Genomic DNA, 16513 nt, shown 5'->3' on the forward strand with positions numbered 1-16513 from the left:
AAAATAAAAAACCATTAAAATATCTTACAAATAATTTATAAGTGTTTGTAAATCTTCAAAAGATAAGTAAATACTTATTATTTTAATTATTGTTGTTGTTTGGCAATTTAAAACAAATATTTTTGCCATTTAAGTGTTTTAATTGGATCGGTAACAATGGTTATGTATCTTCTATTAGTTTGCTCTGGAGAATCCAACATCTTCTGCCATAATCTGTTGAAACTGAAGAATCAGAGTCAAAAATAAAAAATCGGGCTTGGACAACAAAAGAAAAGAAAACAACACTGGAAAACAAAAGAAAAAAACTCTCCATGAAAAGATTAAATCACACTGGAAATGACAGCGTGCAGGCCGGCCCTGTGTCTTCATAAATGTCCCACAAATAAGGAGATTTTGCTTTAAAATGCCAAATAATCAGGAGAGCAGCAAAGACAGAGCTCAGACGTTCGCCAGTTTAGTTGCTTTGTCTGGTTTTGTTCTGGACCCTTTAAAGATGATGATGCGAGCAAGGATTGTTCATAAAATTCAGAAAATTACACACAACCCTGATTATCATCTTCATAAAACTGTGTCTGACAGAATCTCTTCAGTCAGAGGCTTCTCAAGACTCACTGCATAACTGACTGCTACAGGAAATCATTCACACAGCTAACACAGCCAGCAGCATGTAGAAAAAATATCTGAGGAAAAAATTTTAATTTCCCTTGAAATTAGTGATGTATTTTTTAAATTAATTGAGTAAAATTATTGTTGTGTCTGTTTCGTGTTGAGATTTAGCCTTTTTAAATGTACCTGCAGGTTTTGGTTACTATAAAAAGATGTTTCAGAAAATATGTTACTTTCTTCACATCAAATGGAATTTTTGGTAAATTATTTCATATTTAAATGCAAAAAGTACACTGCTCAAAAAAATAAAGGGAACACTTAAACAGGTGTTTAACACTTAAAGTGTTCCCTTTATTGTTTTGAGCAGTATATTATTTAATTTGGCTTTTTTTTAATAACCAACCTGGCCTCATGTCAGCTTATGCTCATTTTACCCCACCTGATCTTCTGCTGCCCCTGTCATTAATATTTCTGTCTTATTCAGGGCATCAGGGTTTAATTTGGCACCAGCTGCTGTGTCCCAGTTTGCTCTTTATCGTGTAGCTGCAGGAAAATTCCACGTGAAAATGGATCCTCATTGTTCACAGACTGATGCCTATCTTCCAGCCAAAAGTCCAGGTTTATTCTTATCCAGGGCAGAGGGTCTCACAAAGGCAGAACGAGAAAACAAAGGTACGTAGTGAGGTGTGGCAGCAGAGCAATGTGTGGCCTGAACTATGTTTTACTGCAGAATGATAAAGCAGATATCAACCTAAAGGACTGGGCCAGGCGGTGAAATGTTTACCGTCGTGATTTGTCAGTTGACGACAAACTGGCTCTTGGGTTTTTATTTGGTTTCTATTTATTCATTGTGGAAATGTGATTAGATGTTAGACCATGATTGAGTCATTGTTTCCTTTTGATTTCCATAAGGGGAGATCCTGGTTTCTAACTCACAACGCTGCTATCCACTGTATCACTGACTGGATAATCACAGATAAAAATATTGTTAAAATTTTTTTATTAAAATTGTTTTTGTTGAATAGCTTAATCACATTAGATAAATCGATAGATGGATTTTAGGTTTGGAAACAATCAATTAGATGAAGTTTATGAAGTTCTGGTTGGATTTTCTTACCTTCCATAAGGGGGCGCTGCAATTTCAGATTTTTTTTTTATGTACACTGTAAAACATTTGAAGTTGGTTTAACTTGAAAATGAAAGTCCACCTGCTGCCTTGAAAACGCAATGTAAGTCGACAAGAAAATTGTTTTGGTTTTAACTCAGAAATTAAAGTTCATGAAGTTGATTTAACAACAAGAGACAAGTTGTCAAAACATTGTTTTTTAAATTTTTTTCATCTTGAATTGTGAGTTTTAACTAAATGCTGCAGTTTAAACCAAATAATTATTTCACAATATGCAAGAAAAAAACTGCACTCTCCTGGTTAAAGACCCACATTTTTCTTTTATTTTACTCATGTTATCAAGTTTAAAAAATATACTTATTGAGCTTTTAACCATTTTTTTCTGCAGTTTGCTACCAGTACATACACCAAATTAATAACCTGGTCATGCGGCAACTTCAGTCACAGTTTTATTAATCAAACATTTTAAAACAGATAGCAGTCATTCATAGACATTAAAATAAATATAAATGACAGAGGTACAGATATCCTACATATATCTGATAACATCCACATGTTAATGGATATACAAGAGAATGTTGTTTAAAATTTTACTCCAGAATATCTTATTTAAGACGTAGGGTTTTGCCAAGGTTGGACCTACATACATGTATATATTTATATATACATACATTTCATCATAATTCTTACAATTTCAGGCTACAAACAGACCTCATTTTTGGATGAGGTTCATAAAAGAAAATTCTCAAAATGTTGAGATTTCAATATTTTTAATTTCACTCTAACTCTTTTTTTTTTGCATTTGACCACGTCAAATAAAAATTTCTCCATATTTCTTCAACAACTTTCATGCGAACTTGCTTTTTTAATATTTATGCTTAATTCTTCTAAATCCAGAAAGCATTTCTACTTCACCTCAGTTTATAAGTTCTCACACTGTTTAGCATGTGCAGACCATTTTCATATAAGTCAGTTCTCATGACAAAGTGGTCAGTTTGACGAGGAAAGTGCTTAATATGTTCAGTATATTTACCTTTTAGTGTGACAATTGTACAGAAACAGGAGTAACACAAAGATTAATAATACAAGCAATCAAGACTTACCTGGAATGAATATCAGAAATACCAACAGAATATTTTTGTCCTGAAGTGCCATCGTTCACTGAGTTATTCCAGCAGAGAGGATGAAGAGTTACTGAAGATACTGGGGGGTTTAAACTCCTGGTTGGGGAGTTAAACTTCCTGTTTCTGTGAGCTCCTGTGGTCCTTTTTTTTATTTGTTTGTTTTAGGTATTTCAGGTTTGGCATGTTGTTTTCTATTTGTTAAAAAACAAAAGAAAGAGATGTTACAAGCTGGGCTTTTGTGCAAAAGTATAATCGTATCTTTTCTTTTAACTTCCTGTCTGTTGCACCAGAGACCTTGTTGACTATGTTGATGAGGAAGTCAAGCTGCAGTTTCACCAACTGTGGTTTTGGTTTTACAAGATAAATACAGACTCACACAATCAATTAGAATATTACCAAAAGCCCATTTATTACTGGAACTTTATCTCTAAGTTATATTATATTATATAGACTAATTACACATAGCTAGATGTTAAAAAGCCTTTATTTTGTTAATTATAACGATTTTCCTTTTACAAATGAAAACATGACATTTAAAATCAGAATATGGCACCATTAAAAATATATTTAATACATAAATGTGGGTTTATTTAATACTTGCTTAAAGGTTATCTTTCAAAAAGGCCTCATTTGAATGCAAATTTTAATTTATTGAATATGGCTGTAAATTCCTGAATCACATAGAAAATATTTTTAAAACCCATTTATGTTTTTATGTTTAGTGTTTTTTAAAGATGGGAGAGTGGGCGACTTTTTTGGAAAATGTTTATCTATTTGTCTCCTCAAAAGCCTCACAGGCAGAAGATGTACTGACAGCGTTGATGTCATCATCCACTAACTGGAAGAAGCATGTTCCTGTTTTCACCTTATTCCCAAACAACATTTTCAAATTCCGGTTTGGCCAGTTATTGGCTTTTACTGGAAGAATAATGAAAAAAAGGAGTTTGAAAATCGAGCTTTGGTTAGATAATCTGATAATTTTGCTTGGTCCTGCCCCCCTCCAGGTTTTTGCCCCAACCTGGTCTTCCCATGCAGAACTTTCTGTGCAGGCCCCTGGGTACTGATCCTTCTTTTCTTTTCTCTTGCTGCTGTTCATCAATGAGCATTAGCTCATTCTGCGGTAGCCTGCTGGCCTTACGTAACGCTATAATATACATTTTGGGTTGCAGCAGCCTTCATATCCCTTTTCCCCTGCATTGACGTCACTGACTCCCACACACACCTCCTTCATACACCAGTTTTACTGTACAACCATTAAGACTTTTTATTTACACCTGTGCCACGCATGAAACCCTCCATAGCATCCTGGTCAGAGGCTATTTGCGGACTCAAAATCTTATTAAGCGACTAGACTGGGCTCGGCGCTTTGGGTTTGCGTATTTGTGGGCTGCAGGAAGGGTTGGGCGGAGGTGTGAGTCGGAGCCGCTCGTAAGAGAAGCAAGAAGGCGTGAAAGTCGGACTGCAGCGCGGTTAAGGACGCCTCGGAGGTATCCTGTCCCCTTTACTCTGCCATCTTTCTGTTGGGTCAAGCCGCCATATTTTTTTTCCCCCTTCAGAGGACGGCTGTTATCGTTTGAAGGCAACAAAACACGGCGGGACCATGCTGACGCTGCTGACGTCCATGTATCTGGTGGTGCGGGCTGTTTCCCAGCAGGTGAGCTAAAAGCAGCACAGCTGCCTAGAAAGACCGGGGGGCGGAGTTGACTTTGAACGCACCACGGCAGAGGAATTCATACGTAAAACCGTTTCTGTCTCAAATGTGTCTTTGTTTTCCCCTTTTTCTTTTGCTACATTGGTAAATATAGAAGTGCAGCAGAGAGCCCTATATTTTGTTAGGTAGGCCTTTAAAATGAAAGTATAAAAAAAAGTCTCTGTAGACATACTAACACGTTTGTGGGAATTCTCTGATTTATTCAATAATACAAGTCAAAGACTGCGGTTTTGATAAAGTATTTACTCCAGTAGATCAGAGAATGTATATCAAACAACTTCCGCTTACTGGTTTCAGAATAAAAGTCTGCAAAGAAAGCTAACTTAATTAGCCACGAAGTGCTAATTTTTCTGTAAAATGTGACAATAATTGTAATTATTGGTATGTATTCATTGTTTAAAATTACGCATTCAGAGATATAGTTTCATTAAAACTTTTAAGGACACATGAATGTATGTCAGACCTAATCTTTATTCAACTGAAAACATGAGCTACACGATTTTATAAAGTCATGCAATGGAGATATTGTTAAAATTGACAATAAGACTTGTTGAGTCCACTTCTTTTCTCATGTTATTTTGCAGCCAGGAGCATCTGGGCACAGTCATTTTTTATATCAAGTAACAGTGAGATTACTTAGAACAGGCTGAATGTGTAAATTAATAACACTTGATATTATGACTGTATGTAAATATTAACCATTAACACTTTATTTGCTGTGTATTATGCAGGCAGCTCCAGTGAAAACATTTGAATTGAAGTACATAATTTAGGTAAATAATTCTTTAATTGATGTAAGGTTTAAACTAAACACCTCATTGTTTATTTATTTTTGTTTTTATTTGCTAATAAATGTTAATAATAAAAGAAAATTGACTCGAGTGACCCCACTAGAACGATTAACTTCAGCAGGAGCGGATCTAATTTTACTTTGAAAGTTACATTTTCAGACTTCCGGTTGTGTTCTCTGTGTTTGCCGGTGCTTTGCAGCAGCTGAACAAACTGCAGCTTATCAGCACCACGGTCAGTTCCTCACACTGCTGAGCTGCTGCAGTTCTGAGCAGCTTGATAAAAACAGAACTTGAAAATCCAACATGGCTGCTGTGCCCTTGACCTGCTTATACCCGGGCATCAGTTTACCTGGAAACACCACCTGATTCCCTGTCTGATCTCTCCTGCACAGTGCCTCACAGCCCTGATCCTGCTTGTTGTTTAGACGTTTGCCAGCCTCAGCACACCTGATTTTAAAGAATGAGTTACCTCAGCAGCTTGTCATCAGGTTTTCCTGTTAGTTGGTCATTGATTTAAATCTTGCAGCCTGCTGTACTCAACAGCATTTATCAGCCACATTTATCACTCTCTCTGTTGTTTTTCATGCAACGTGTCTGGTTTCAGATTAGGTTTTTGCACAGTAGTGAATAAATACAAGAACTGAAAACTTGTAACCTTTTTGAACTTTAACCTTGTATTAAAAATGCTCACTAGAGCATTTATTTAAGAGTTTCAAATTACAAAGTCTAAAAAGCATATTTCTGATTTTAACATCTACAAAATAACTTTAAGACAATAACTTCTTTACTGTTGCTTGTAAAAGCAGAGTTGTCCTATTCTCTAGAAGGACAGACGGGATTCATTACAAGGATTTACCTCCTGCCAAACTACAGATGGTTGACAACTTGACAAGTTTACAGTTAACCCAAGAGACTTCCTGCAGTAGAGGGAGAGACTTTTACTTTGAAATTAAAGTAATCATCTAATTCAACCCAGTGAATTCACCTGGAATGAATCAGTTACTTTTATTTATTTTTAGCACAAATGAGCACTTATTTTGTTATACAAAATTAGTACTTAGGTCAGGATTTATCAGAAAATAACAAAAATGGAAAATTTGTGCCTTATCTTTGAAAATGTTGTTTTTTTTAACCCTCCTTGGGTCTTTGTTAAGTCTTGGCTTTTTTAAGTGGCTTGGCTTACAATAATTACTTATTTTCTTTTATAAACATTTTAAACTAAATAGAGCAAATTATTGAAATCCTTTCAAAACTTTGTTCCATTGTCATCCACTAGGTGAAGATATTTTATTATGTACTGTAAATTTCCCAAGGTGGATAAGCACAACACAATCATTGAAGTAGTAATTTAAAGCATCACTAATTTAGGATGTTAAATAATTTTATTTGCTACATGTTGTGAGGACTGAAATTAAAGGTATTCCTGAAAACAATTTAGAAAAACATCTAATGACACTTAATAATATCATAAAAATGATTAAAAGTGCATTTTTGTGTGTGACAGAGAGAGCACAAAATAAACTGAAAAACCTTAGAGTTTGAATTGACCTGTTTACTTTTGGGCCTGTATTTTACTATAATTTAGTAAAATGTTGGTGCATAACACCGGCGCTGGCTTTGCTTCACATGCTCACAGCCTAATGCAGGATTGATTTCAAGATCTTATTATGTTTATATAATAACATATCCACATCCCATCAAGAAACTTGAGGTCAAACTACCAAATGCTCCTCATCCTTTCTAAATCCAAAGTAAAAAGCAATAACGGTGATCATGTGTTTACACTAGCTTATCATATTCTCTGGAATAATCTACCTTTCCACATTATATCTGTTCAGAAAGTTGATCATTTAAAGACATTTTTAAAGATCCACTTTGACTCAGGCCTTTGACTCTTCTTCACTGAGTGTTTTTGAGCTGTTCTTATGCTTTTATAGTTTTTACATGTGTTTCTGTTTAAATCTTGAGTGCTTTCTGTAAACACATTGGTGTTAGGCTTAAAAGATTTTTCAAAAAGTCCCCTCAAGAATATGCATCCGAATACAATAAATTAAGGTTTGTGAAGTAATTTTTTAAAAAAGGAAAGAGTTTAATACTTTTGCAGATAACCCTTACTGAATCTTATTCAGTGGCTTTGCAGATAATTTTTTAAAAGGTTAGGTGATTCCTCAAATGTACATATTTAGTGTAATTTTTGTTGGTCCTTTTTGTCTCAAAGGTTGAAAATCTTACAGGTTCTTAAATGTCAATGGGATCTAATGGGCTTGTATCTTGAAAATTTATTTTAAAATGAAATATTAATGGTAGGAAAACAGACTTATTTATTTTTCTTATTTTGTTCGTAAATACTTGGAATCTTGTAGCGTTAAAGGCTGATGTCTTAAAGAAAATCATGTAATTTCTCAGTTGGCCACAAGATGTCGCTGCTGTGCGGCTTAAAGAATCTCCTCTCTAAAAAAGGAGTCTTTTCAGAAAATCGTTCACTGTTGAATGTGGCACGAGTGGGCGCGGTTTGATCAGAGCAATGCATTCTGGGGCGTTGCGTTCTTTTTGAGGTAGTTGCAGTCAGAAAGAGTGAAAAAGCATCGTAAAAAGACTACAAGTCCCGTACTTACGTAGGAAGTGTCACTTCAACGTTTGACTGTACAATACACGGATAGAGGTGACCCCTCCGTCTACCAGTCCGACTCTGAGCAGGGAGAGCAGCAGCTGAGCCAACGCAACTTCATCCTTTAGCAGAAATGGTAAGAGGAGCAAATTAATGATTAGGAATATCACTTTAGGATATTATAAAGACTTTGCCAACGTACGTCTTTCGAAATAATCCAAATGTAGTTTTGTGGACGGTGAAAACATCGTACCTTATTGTTCACGTTATGCTAAAATGCTAATATTATTACTGTGTTTGGTGGGCTGCTTTAGCCGGGATGTTGCGCAGTTAGCATCTCGGTAATGAGGGTCAACGGTTGAATGTAAACGCACAAAGTTAGCACCAAGACACAGCGGTGCTTGTTGGTTCAACACTGAGAGGAGCTGCTGCTGCTGCTCGGCGGCGCTTTCATGCGTTTTCATCCGCTTTGACACGGAAAGGGCGGGTGGCGTGGCGCAAGCGTCACGATGACGTCATAGAGACTTGATTTTTATTTTTGCGCGATTATCCAATCAGGGAGAATCTTACCAAATCGTAACGGTTGAAAACCGGTTGTGTTGGCCGTTTAGTATTTTGAAGCAGAATGTGAAGAAAAATCTTACATGCCAGCAAACAAATCAAATTAGAAACAAAGTTGAATGACTTAAGATTCAACTTAAGGTTTATGCAAAGTAATTCTGTTGTTTTCAGTGATCTTAATGGAGTTTGTTGACGAGTCTCCTTCATGAGAAGGACAGAGCTCTGCTGCAGGGCTAGTTGCTGTTAATGACCTTGTGAACAAACAGCAGAGTTTAACCGGTTACAGACTTACCCTCCTTTCATAAAACAATGTACACACACAACGAGTGATCTAACTCACTCGCACAACAGAAACGCAGGCTGGTGCCATAACATGTCTCTTAAGTAACTAGGTTGGTTACTCAAACGAGCCACTCATGTTTTTTTCTCCTCCAGGCTGAACCAATTCGTGTTGTGGTGACTGGTGCTGCAGGCCAGATTGCCTACTCCCTGCTGTACAGCATCGCAAAGGGAGATGTGTTTGGCCAGGATCAGGTAAGATTCATTCAGGTTTTATTATATAACCTTCCGCAGCAGCAGAAGGCCCCCTTTTGCCATGAACCCGATCACTGCACAGCTGGGACAAAGTGCTTTACTGTTATGTAATGGAATTACAATGAATAATGCATGTTCACTGAAAGAATACCCTTGATTTACTTGCAGCATGGCTTGATGATGTAGAGGAGGAAAATAAAAATAAGACTGTAAGAAACAATCCCAAGAATTATAAGGATAAGCTGGAGATCAGAGTTTACTGATCCTACTCAGGACCCAGTGAAAATGTCTAACATGTATCAGCTTCAGGATTTGAATTCAACCTTGGAAAATTGTCTCAGAATGTGTTTGATGCACCATTTGTTCAAAATGTAATCATGTTGGTAACCTTGCAGCTGAGCAAAAACAAAAACCAAATTTTTTTTTTTTACAAGTTTCTGAGATACAGCCGTGCACAAAAACATGTTTACAGTGACTTGCAAAAGCACATCTTGAGCTTTTTAATAGAACTGTAGGTGATAAACTAACATAGAAATGTGCACAGTTGTGAAATAGAAAGAAAATGGGTTTTCAAATTTTTACCAAAACTGAAAGGTGTAGCAAGCTTTTCTTTTTCCATCAATTTTTTTGGGGGCACCTCCTTTACCCTGATAGTGATAAATAAAACCCAGTGCAACCTATTCCCTTCAAAAATCAGCTAATGGGTAAGAATTGTCAGTCATGCATTTAACAAATATAGTCCTGTTTGCAGTTTGCAACAATAGGTAAAGGACAGGGTACACAGGAAGTACATGCTTTGGTCAGCTGAGACTAAAAATGAACTTGGTCTATATTTAAAATCCTATGTGTGACCATCTACAAACTTTAATTATTGGCTGCGCTAAATATCCTGCAACATCTTGAGTTTAACCTGAAAGAACAATTCATAGCTGCAAAAATATTTAGAAAACTTGTGCAATTTAAAGTATTAGTTGTTTTTTTTATTTAAGAGGAAAAAAGTTTCAGTGTTTAAAGTCAAATTTTGACTTTAAATACGGAAAGGAGTCTAACAAGATGGAGAATATTGTAAGAATGTCTTTCAGGAAACATTGAGAAATATGAAGGACATTTGGTGGCGTAAATTTTAGGAAAGGTTTTCATTTTCCTGAACCAGATGGAATGTCATAGCATGCATACTTAAACCAACATTAAGATCACCCTTTTTACCCCTGGACTGTTAGTTCTTGACTTTGTTGTCTGAAAAATCCCCTTAAAATCAGTTTTCCGTCCTGTCATCAGCCAATCATCCTGATCCTGCTGGACATCCCCCCTATGCTGCCTGTGCTGGACGGAGTCGTCATGGAGCTACAGGACTGCGCCCTCCCGCTGCTGATGGGTGAGTGTTTTCCTGTTTCTAATCAAAAGAAACAGGAACATTAAATTCTTATTTAATGAAGGTTTTTAAACCTGTTCTTGAGTTTTACACTAAAACGCTTCATCACAAACGATGCATATAATCCCTTTGGTTTCAGGACGTTTTCCCAAAAAAAAGCAGACAACAAAACACCCACTTTCAAGTGGGTTATAATGAGTCTCTGTGGTGTCCTTGAGGACTGTTTCTCCTACACACAGGAGGAAGGAGTGTCAAAAACAAGGCTTCTGATTGGATGCTGGTTCAGCCACCACAGCAGCCAATCAGAGCTGTGGTGGTACAACAATGAACAGAGCAGCAGTGAGCACAGATTGAAGTTCAGTCTGATAGCAGATGGATTTGACCCAGCAAACGGCAAACTAATGTTATCATTAGGATCAGTTGAAGCAGCAGGAATTTATCTCCAAGACCTACTGATGTTTCTCTGAAGTCTTCAGATCATTTAGCTTTGAGACTGAAGGAAAAAGTAGCATAGTATGCATAGGAAGGCATCAGAATATTAAGAAGAATCCATTCAGGTCTTTACTTTTCTATCAAAATGTTCAGGCAACTTAACATGTCCCACATTTTCTTTTTTTCTTCATTTGAATATGGACAAGTGTAAAGTAAAAACAAATACTGAACACTGTGACACTTATAGCCTTACATAGATTGCAGTGCACTTCCCCAGATGGGCCTTTAATAACATAAAACAATTTAAAAACATTAAAACAACATGGCAAGATAAAATGTCCTACATAACATACATCCTAAAGTTAACTTTTGTCTCTGCTGTCTACAGAGGTCATCCCCACTGACAAGGTGGAGGTGGGCTTCAAGGACATCGATGCCGCCATCTTGGTGGGCTCCATGCCCAGGAAGGAGGGAATGGAGAGAAAGGACCTCCTCAAAGCAAACGTGGCAATCTTTAAGACTCAGGGATCCGCTTTGGACAAGTATGCCAAGAAGAGCGTAAAGGTGATGCCTTCGGCTTCCTAATTGATTAGGTGTTATTGAGCTACATAATGGTGTCTAACCTCAGTGTGCTGCACTCCAAATTTGAGGGTATAATTTCCCAGAAAAGTTTTTTTTTTCCTTTCTATTTTTATGCTTATACTGCTACTAACAATACACAGGACATGAAAGTGCTGAAGTGAGCTCTTTTCACCAGGAAAACTGCTGTCTTTTTTCACAAAGCCAGCAGTTTTTTCTGCTGTCCTTTAAATCTGTGTACAACCACATCTTCATGTTGCTACAAAATCACAGTTTACTATGATCTGTAAGTCTGCAACAAATAAATCAGCATCTTGTGTCATAAAACCTCTTGAGTGGCATCAGACAGGTTAAATATCTCCAGAAATCAAGGTGTGATTAATGGCAAATCTGTGTAGAAAGGAAAACATTTTATTATTTACACTCTCACCCACAGACAGGTTGATTTTAATAATTTAGAATATGAATATTTCTCTATATACTTACTGTAGTTATCTGTTGGATATTGGTTAAAACATTTAAAAGACAAAAACATAAAGAATTTGTAAGGGTGCAAATGCTTTTTACAGCCCTTTATCTATAAAAATGTACACGTTTAACAGTTCTTTCTAACTTTTATTGATGAAAAGGTTCAAGTTCCACTAGCAGATTATTTCAATAAAACATGGGAAAATGTCTTGTTATAAGTTAAATAAACTGCCAATGTAACAAGTACTTTTTAATCAATATTAAAAGTTATTACTGCTCATATTTCTTGCTGAAAAGTTATTTGTAAGTTCCCTTGTATTATTTCAAGTGTAATATGACATTTGCACTAAAAACTAAACCAAAAATACTTGATAAGATTTTGTTTTTAAAGTATGACTATCTGGTGATTTTGACAGAAACTTCCTGATATTATGATTGTAAATCCTCCTCTGTTTCTGAGCTGTGTGTAACAAGCGTTGCCCGACTCACAGAGAGATTCTTGATTCTTCCCATCAGGTTTTGGTGGTTGGAAACCCGGCAAACACAAACTGTCTGATTGCCTCCAAGTCTGCTCCGTCTATCCCAAAAGAGAACTTCTCCTGCCTGACCCGACTGGACCACAACAGAGCGTGCTCCCAGGTACGTCCAGGTCTTTATGAAGATGACCCTCGGTTATGAGCGCGCTGGAAAAAACAAGGACAAAATGACTTCCTTTATCTCTGTAGGAACAGCTTTTTGAATATACAGTTGAAACCAAAAGTAGAAGCTTCTTAAAGAGACAGAGATCCAATTTGCAAAATCAAATTTCTTTAGAAACAATCAATTCAGAAACGTTGTGTGTCAAATAAGAGATAAGATGAGTGTTGATTCTAATTTGAAAGAAGATTTGGAAAGGTATGATTGCATGATAAATTAAAACAAGCTCAGTAATTTCCATTTGCATGATTTATTGGTTTTTCTCTCTTTGTCTGGATGACAAAAGTCTTCAGTCTAGTACTTTGGTCTCAACTAACTCTTTTATTTGAAGGACAATTTTGTTTACAGAGACTTCATAATTAATTTTATTTGTTGTTTTATCTATTTTGGACATTTTAAATGTCTTCCAGTTCCAGTATTGAATGTTCATTAGAATTTAAAGTTTCTTTATCTCTGAGAATGTGTCCTACAACAATATTATCGTTTATCGTAAGAACTTCTAGGACAAATTATAGTCCTGCAAAATTTAAGATCATCCTTCTAGTTACAGTTCATCACTCTGACCTGCAGGTGGCGATGCGTTGTGGCGTGTCCTCCGGCCATGTCAAGAACGTCATCATCTGGGGGAACCACTCCTCCACTCAGTACCCTGACGTCCACCATGCCAAGGTGAACGTTGCTGGCAGTGAGAAGGCCGCATATGAAGCTGTGAAGAACGATGCCTGGCTCAGAGGAGACTTCATCTCTGTGAGTACTCAGCCTCCTGTCAAAGACGGGTGTATAAAAATTAAAAATTATTTAAAAGTACCTTTGTTTTTGAAATATTTTCCTTCTGCAGACTGTACAGCAGAGAGGTGCAGCCGTCATCAAGGCGAGGAAACTGTCCAGCGCCATGTCGGCGGCCAAGGCCATCTGTGACCACATGAGGGATATCTGGTTTGGCACCAAGGAGGTCAGTGTGAGCAGAAAGGACAGGAAGTGGTCACTTTGACAAAAATCATTACTTCCAGAAGACAAAAAAACAGATACAATTGAAAATTAACCTACGTAAAGATTTAATAACGAGGGTTCATCTGAAAACATGGTATGAGTTTATGGGGTTGGACTTCATATGTTTTTTTTACTCCCACTCCTTTTTAAACATGTTAAGATTATTGTGGTACAAAAATATGTCTTTTCATTCCTTGTTCATGTCTGTTTTTTATACTACTAACATGTTTGAAGTAAATAATTTTTTTTTTTTTTTTTAAATGCTGGTTTCTCAGCAGCAGGAACTCTTAGGATAACACAACTTTTTTTGTTTTAATTTTTTCAAAATAAAAATCAGAACCTTTGTTTTTATTTTTCTTTCTTATACTAGCAGGTATTAACAAGTATGTCTGTTAGACATTTTTGTCTGATCTTTGCTAATTATTTAAAGCTCAATCAGTTTCCCTGAACATTAGTTTTGAAGTCTTCACACGGATTGTCAAATGCATTTAGGTCTGGACTTCGACTAGGCCATTCTAACACTTTCATATGTTTGATTTAAACTACGTTCACTCCAACTGCATCTTTAAGGAGGCAGTATGATGTAAAATCGATTTTCCTTTTAGTTTTACATCATGTTACAATGTTATTCTCTAATCAAAAACACACTTAGTTTGTTGCTTTGATTCTTTCATGCATGTTTGAGGGATCCGTGAATCTTCCTTAGCTTGCTAATAGCAATTAGCAAACACTTGGTGGAACTGCAAATCTGCTGAGCTTATACAAACTACTTCTCATTATGCTAGAAAAGGCACAATGAAGAGCGTTGTGAATCTGAAATGCTGACAGGGGAGTTTTGTAGAGTAGGAGCTTCTTAAAGAGACAGGGTTCAATTTCAAGATGTCAAATTTGGCTGTGAAAAGAAGCCAAGCTCTTTTTAAGTTGTTTTTGATACAGCATAGTTAGTATCACTCTCTGTTGTTTAAACTACTATAAATAGTTTCTCTGTTTGGTTTCCTGCAGGGTGAGTTCATCTCCATGGGTGTGTATGCTTCTGGAAACTCCTACGGCATCCCAGAGGACCTCATTTATTCCTTCCCCGTCCAGATCAAGGTGAGCTGGATCTTAAAACCATTTCAGTATGAGAACGATTGGTGGAATCAGGCTGTTCTGTTCAAAAGGGTTCACTCAACTTTATTTCTCTTCCTGTTGATTTTTAAACACATTCAGTTTTTTTCTGACACTTTGAATGAGAGATGTTTCTTTTTTGTCAAACTGAGGCTTTTAAGTGAAAAGAAAACCACTTGTTTCAAAACTTTTAAGTATCAAAGTAAAGGGTTTGTGAAATCCTTGAAAATGTTTGAATTTTGTAATAAATTGCAATCCAATATTTCTTTAAAGTCCAAATTTGAAAGGCATTATGTACAATTGAAACCAGATATGTAAAGATAATAAAACACCTTTTTTTTCTCACTGTCTGAAGTTACATCAGGCCACATTTCTCTTGTTTTAGGTCAGTTGGAATTAGCAAAAATATTTTTATCTACTAAATGCCTGAAAACGTGGCAAGAACATTTTTAAGAGATTTTTATACTTAGAGAGAACCATCTTTTTCTGTTTTTATTTGTATTTTTTAGTTTTATTAGACCAGTCAGGTCTATATGGTTTATGTGTAAGAGAGGCATTTTATTCAAAACATAAGTTTGTTGTTTTAGTTCCCCTCTGTAGAATGTACTATACCATCACAAGATGTTATTAACGGTAATAAACAATATTATAAAATGGTAAATTGAAGCTGTTCTCTTTAGTTTGTTTGTATTCTTATCTCCAAGGGCTGGTGCTGGAAAAGTTTGGAAACATGCCTTGTAAATACTTGTACTTTACTGTTGGATAAGTGCACAAACCTTAAAGTGTTTTCTCTGTTATAATTCCCAGAACAAGTCCTGGAAAATAGTGGATGGTCTCGAAATCAATGACTTCTCTAGAGCCAAGATGGACGCCACAGCAGCTGAGCTGGTGGAGGAGCGAGACACGGCCCTGGACTTCCTGTCCAAGTGACTCTCCCCTCCTGCTGACCAGCAGCAGCTCTTACATCCTGGCTGTTCTCGCCTCTGAAGATGTCCTCCACTGCTAAACCATCTGAGCTGGAGTCTGTGTGTCACCTCTGAGAGTACGTGTGGAGGCGTGCGTGTGTGTGTGTGTGTGTGTGTGTAACTTGGCCCCTTCTTCAGGTTTCCAGAAAACCTGTTATAACCTCCACAACCTGGCCTGACCTGTGTCTGTGCAAGACACCAAGACGTCTCTGTTAGTAGATAAAAACACACACATTAGCTGTGCAGAAACTGTAACGAATCATCTTCTCTTCAATAAAACTAAGAAATCTGACCAACCCTCTCCAGCCTCATCGATTCTCATCACTCTCACTACTACACACCTCAGCCCGCTCCTAAACTTCTCTGCTTGTTTTAAACTGAGCTGAAACAAGAGCTCAAAGGTTTAGCATTCGATGTAAAACAAATAATATACTTTGTATACATTTTTCACACTCAGTTTCACATACTTGTAACATCCTTTTGTCCATTACAGTAGATGACAGCTACCACATGGGGGCGGCATAATTTCAAATTCAATTACGTGTTGGTGTATGTGTACACAGTAAAAAATCTATTAAATTAATTTTTCAATATAAAACTAATAGGCAGTACATATAGATGCATAGATAGATGGATATAATATTGTTTACCTTGATTACTAAAAACCAACAGCATTTGTGTACAAACATGAGGTACTGTGTTTGTTTTTGGTTAAAACCTCTTTATTTAGTGGGTGGAGTATCTAGAAACTTTACTCAAGTAAAGGTGGTGACACTGAATAATATTACTCAAGTAAAAGTAAAAAGTACACCAAATAACATTTTTATTTCTAAATGCAGAGTT

The 16513-nt window shown here is 36.5% G+C and overlaps 1 protein-coding gene across 2 annotated transcripts; it reads left to right on the forward strand.

Annotated features, from left to right (window-relative positions):
- Window positions 1-4251: 4251 nt before the first annotated feature.
- Window positions 4252-15962, forward strand: LOC114144268 (malate dehydrogenase, cytoplasmic-like). 2 transcript variants are annotated; one of them, XM_028016904.1, is made up of 10 exons: window positions 4252-4343; window positions 4413-4510; window positions 8963-9061; window positions 10340-10436; window positions 11254-11429; window positions 12429-12551; window positions 13179-13355; window positions 13447-13560; window positions 14601-14690; window positions 15513-15962. In XM_028016904.1, the coding sequence occupies exons 2-10, from the start codon at window positions 4457-4459 to the stop codon at window positions 15633-15635; spliced, it is 1053 nt and encodes a 350-aa protein (XP_027872705.1). In that variant the 5' UTR covers window positions 4252-4343; window positions 4413-4456; the 3' UTR covers window positions 15636-15962. The 2 variants fall into 2 exon arrangements, with proteins under 2 accessions (XP_027872705.1, XP_027872707.1); XM_028016906.1 differs by lacking the exons at window positions 4252-4343; window positions 4413-4510 and adding an exon at window positions 7948-8102.
- Window positions 15963-16513: the final 551 nt, after the last annotated feature.

Source organism: Xiphophorus couchianus, chromosome 5, assembly GCF_001444195.1.
Source record: "Xiphophorus couchianus chromosome 5, X_couchianus-1.0, whole genome shotgun sequence".
In the NCBI taxonomy this organism is placed as follows: Eukaryota; Metazoa; Chordata; class Actinopteri; order Cyprinodontiformes; family Poeciliidae; genus Xiphophorus; species Xiphophorus couchianus.

Excerpts from the sequence above, each read along its gene's own strand:
- LOC114144268 (XM_028016904.1), top strand. The coding sequence starts at position 4,457 with ATGCTGACGCTGCTGACGTCCATGTATCTGGTGGTGCGGGCTGTTTCC. Across the intron at positions 13,561-14,600 it reads TCTGGTTTGGCACCAAGGAG|GGTGAGTTCATCTCCATGGG; the intron begins GTCAGTGTGAGC and ends GGTTTCCTGCAG. Across the intron at positions 14,691-15,512 it reads CCTTCCCCGTCCAGATCAAG|AACAAGTCCTGGAAAATAGT; the intron begins GTGAGCTGGATC and ends TATAATTCCCAG.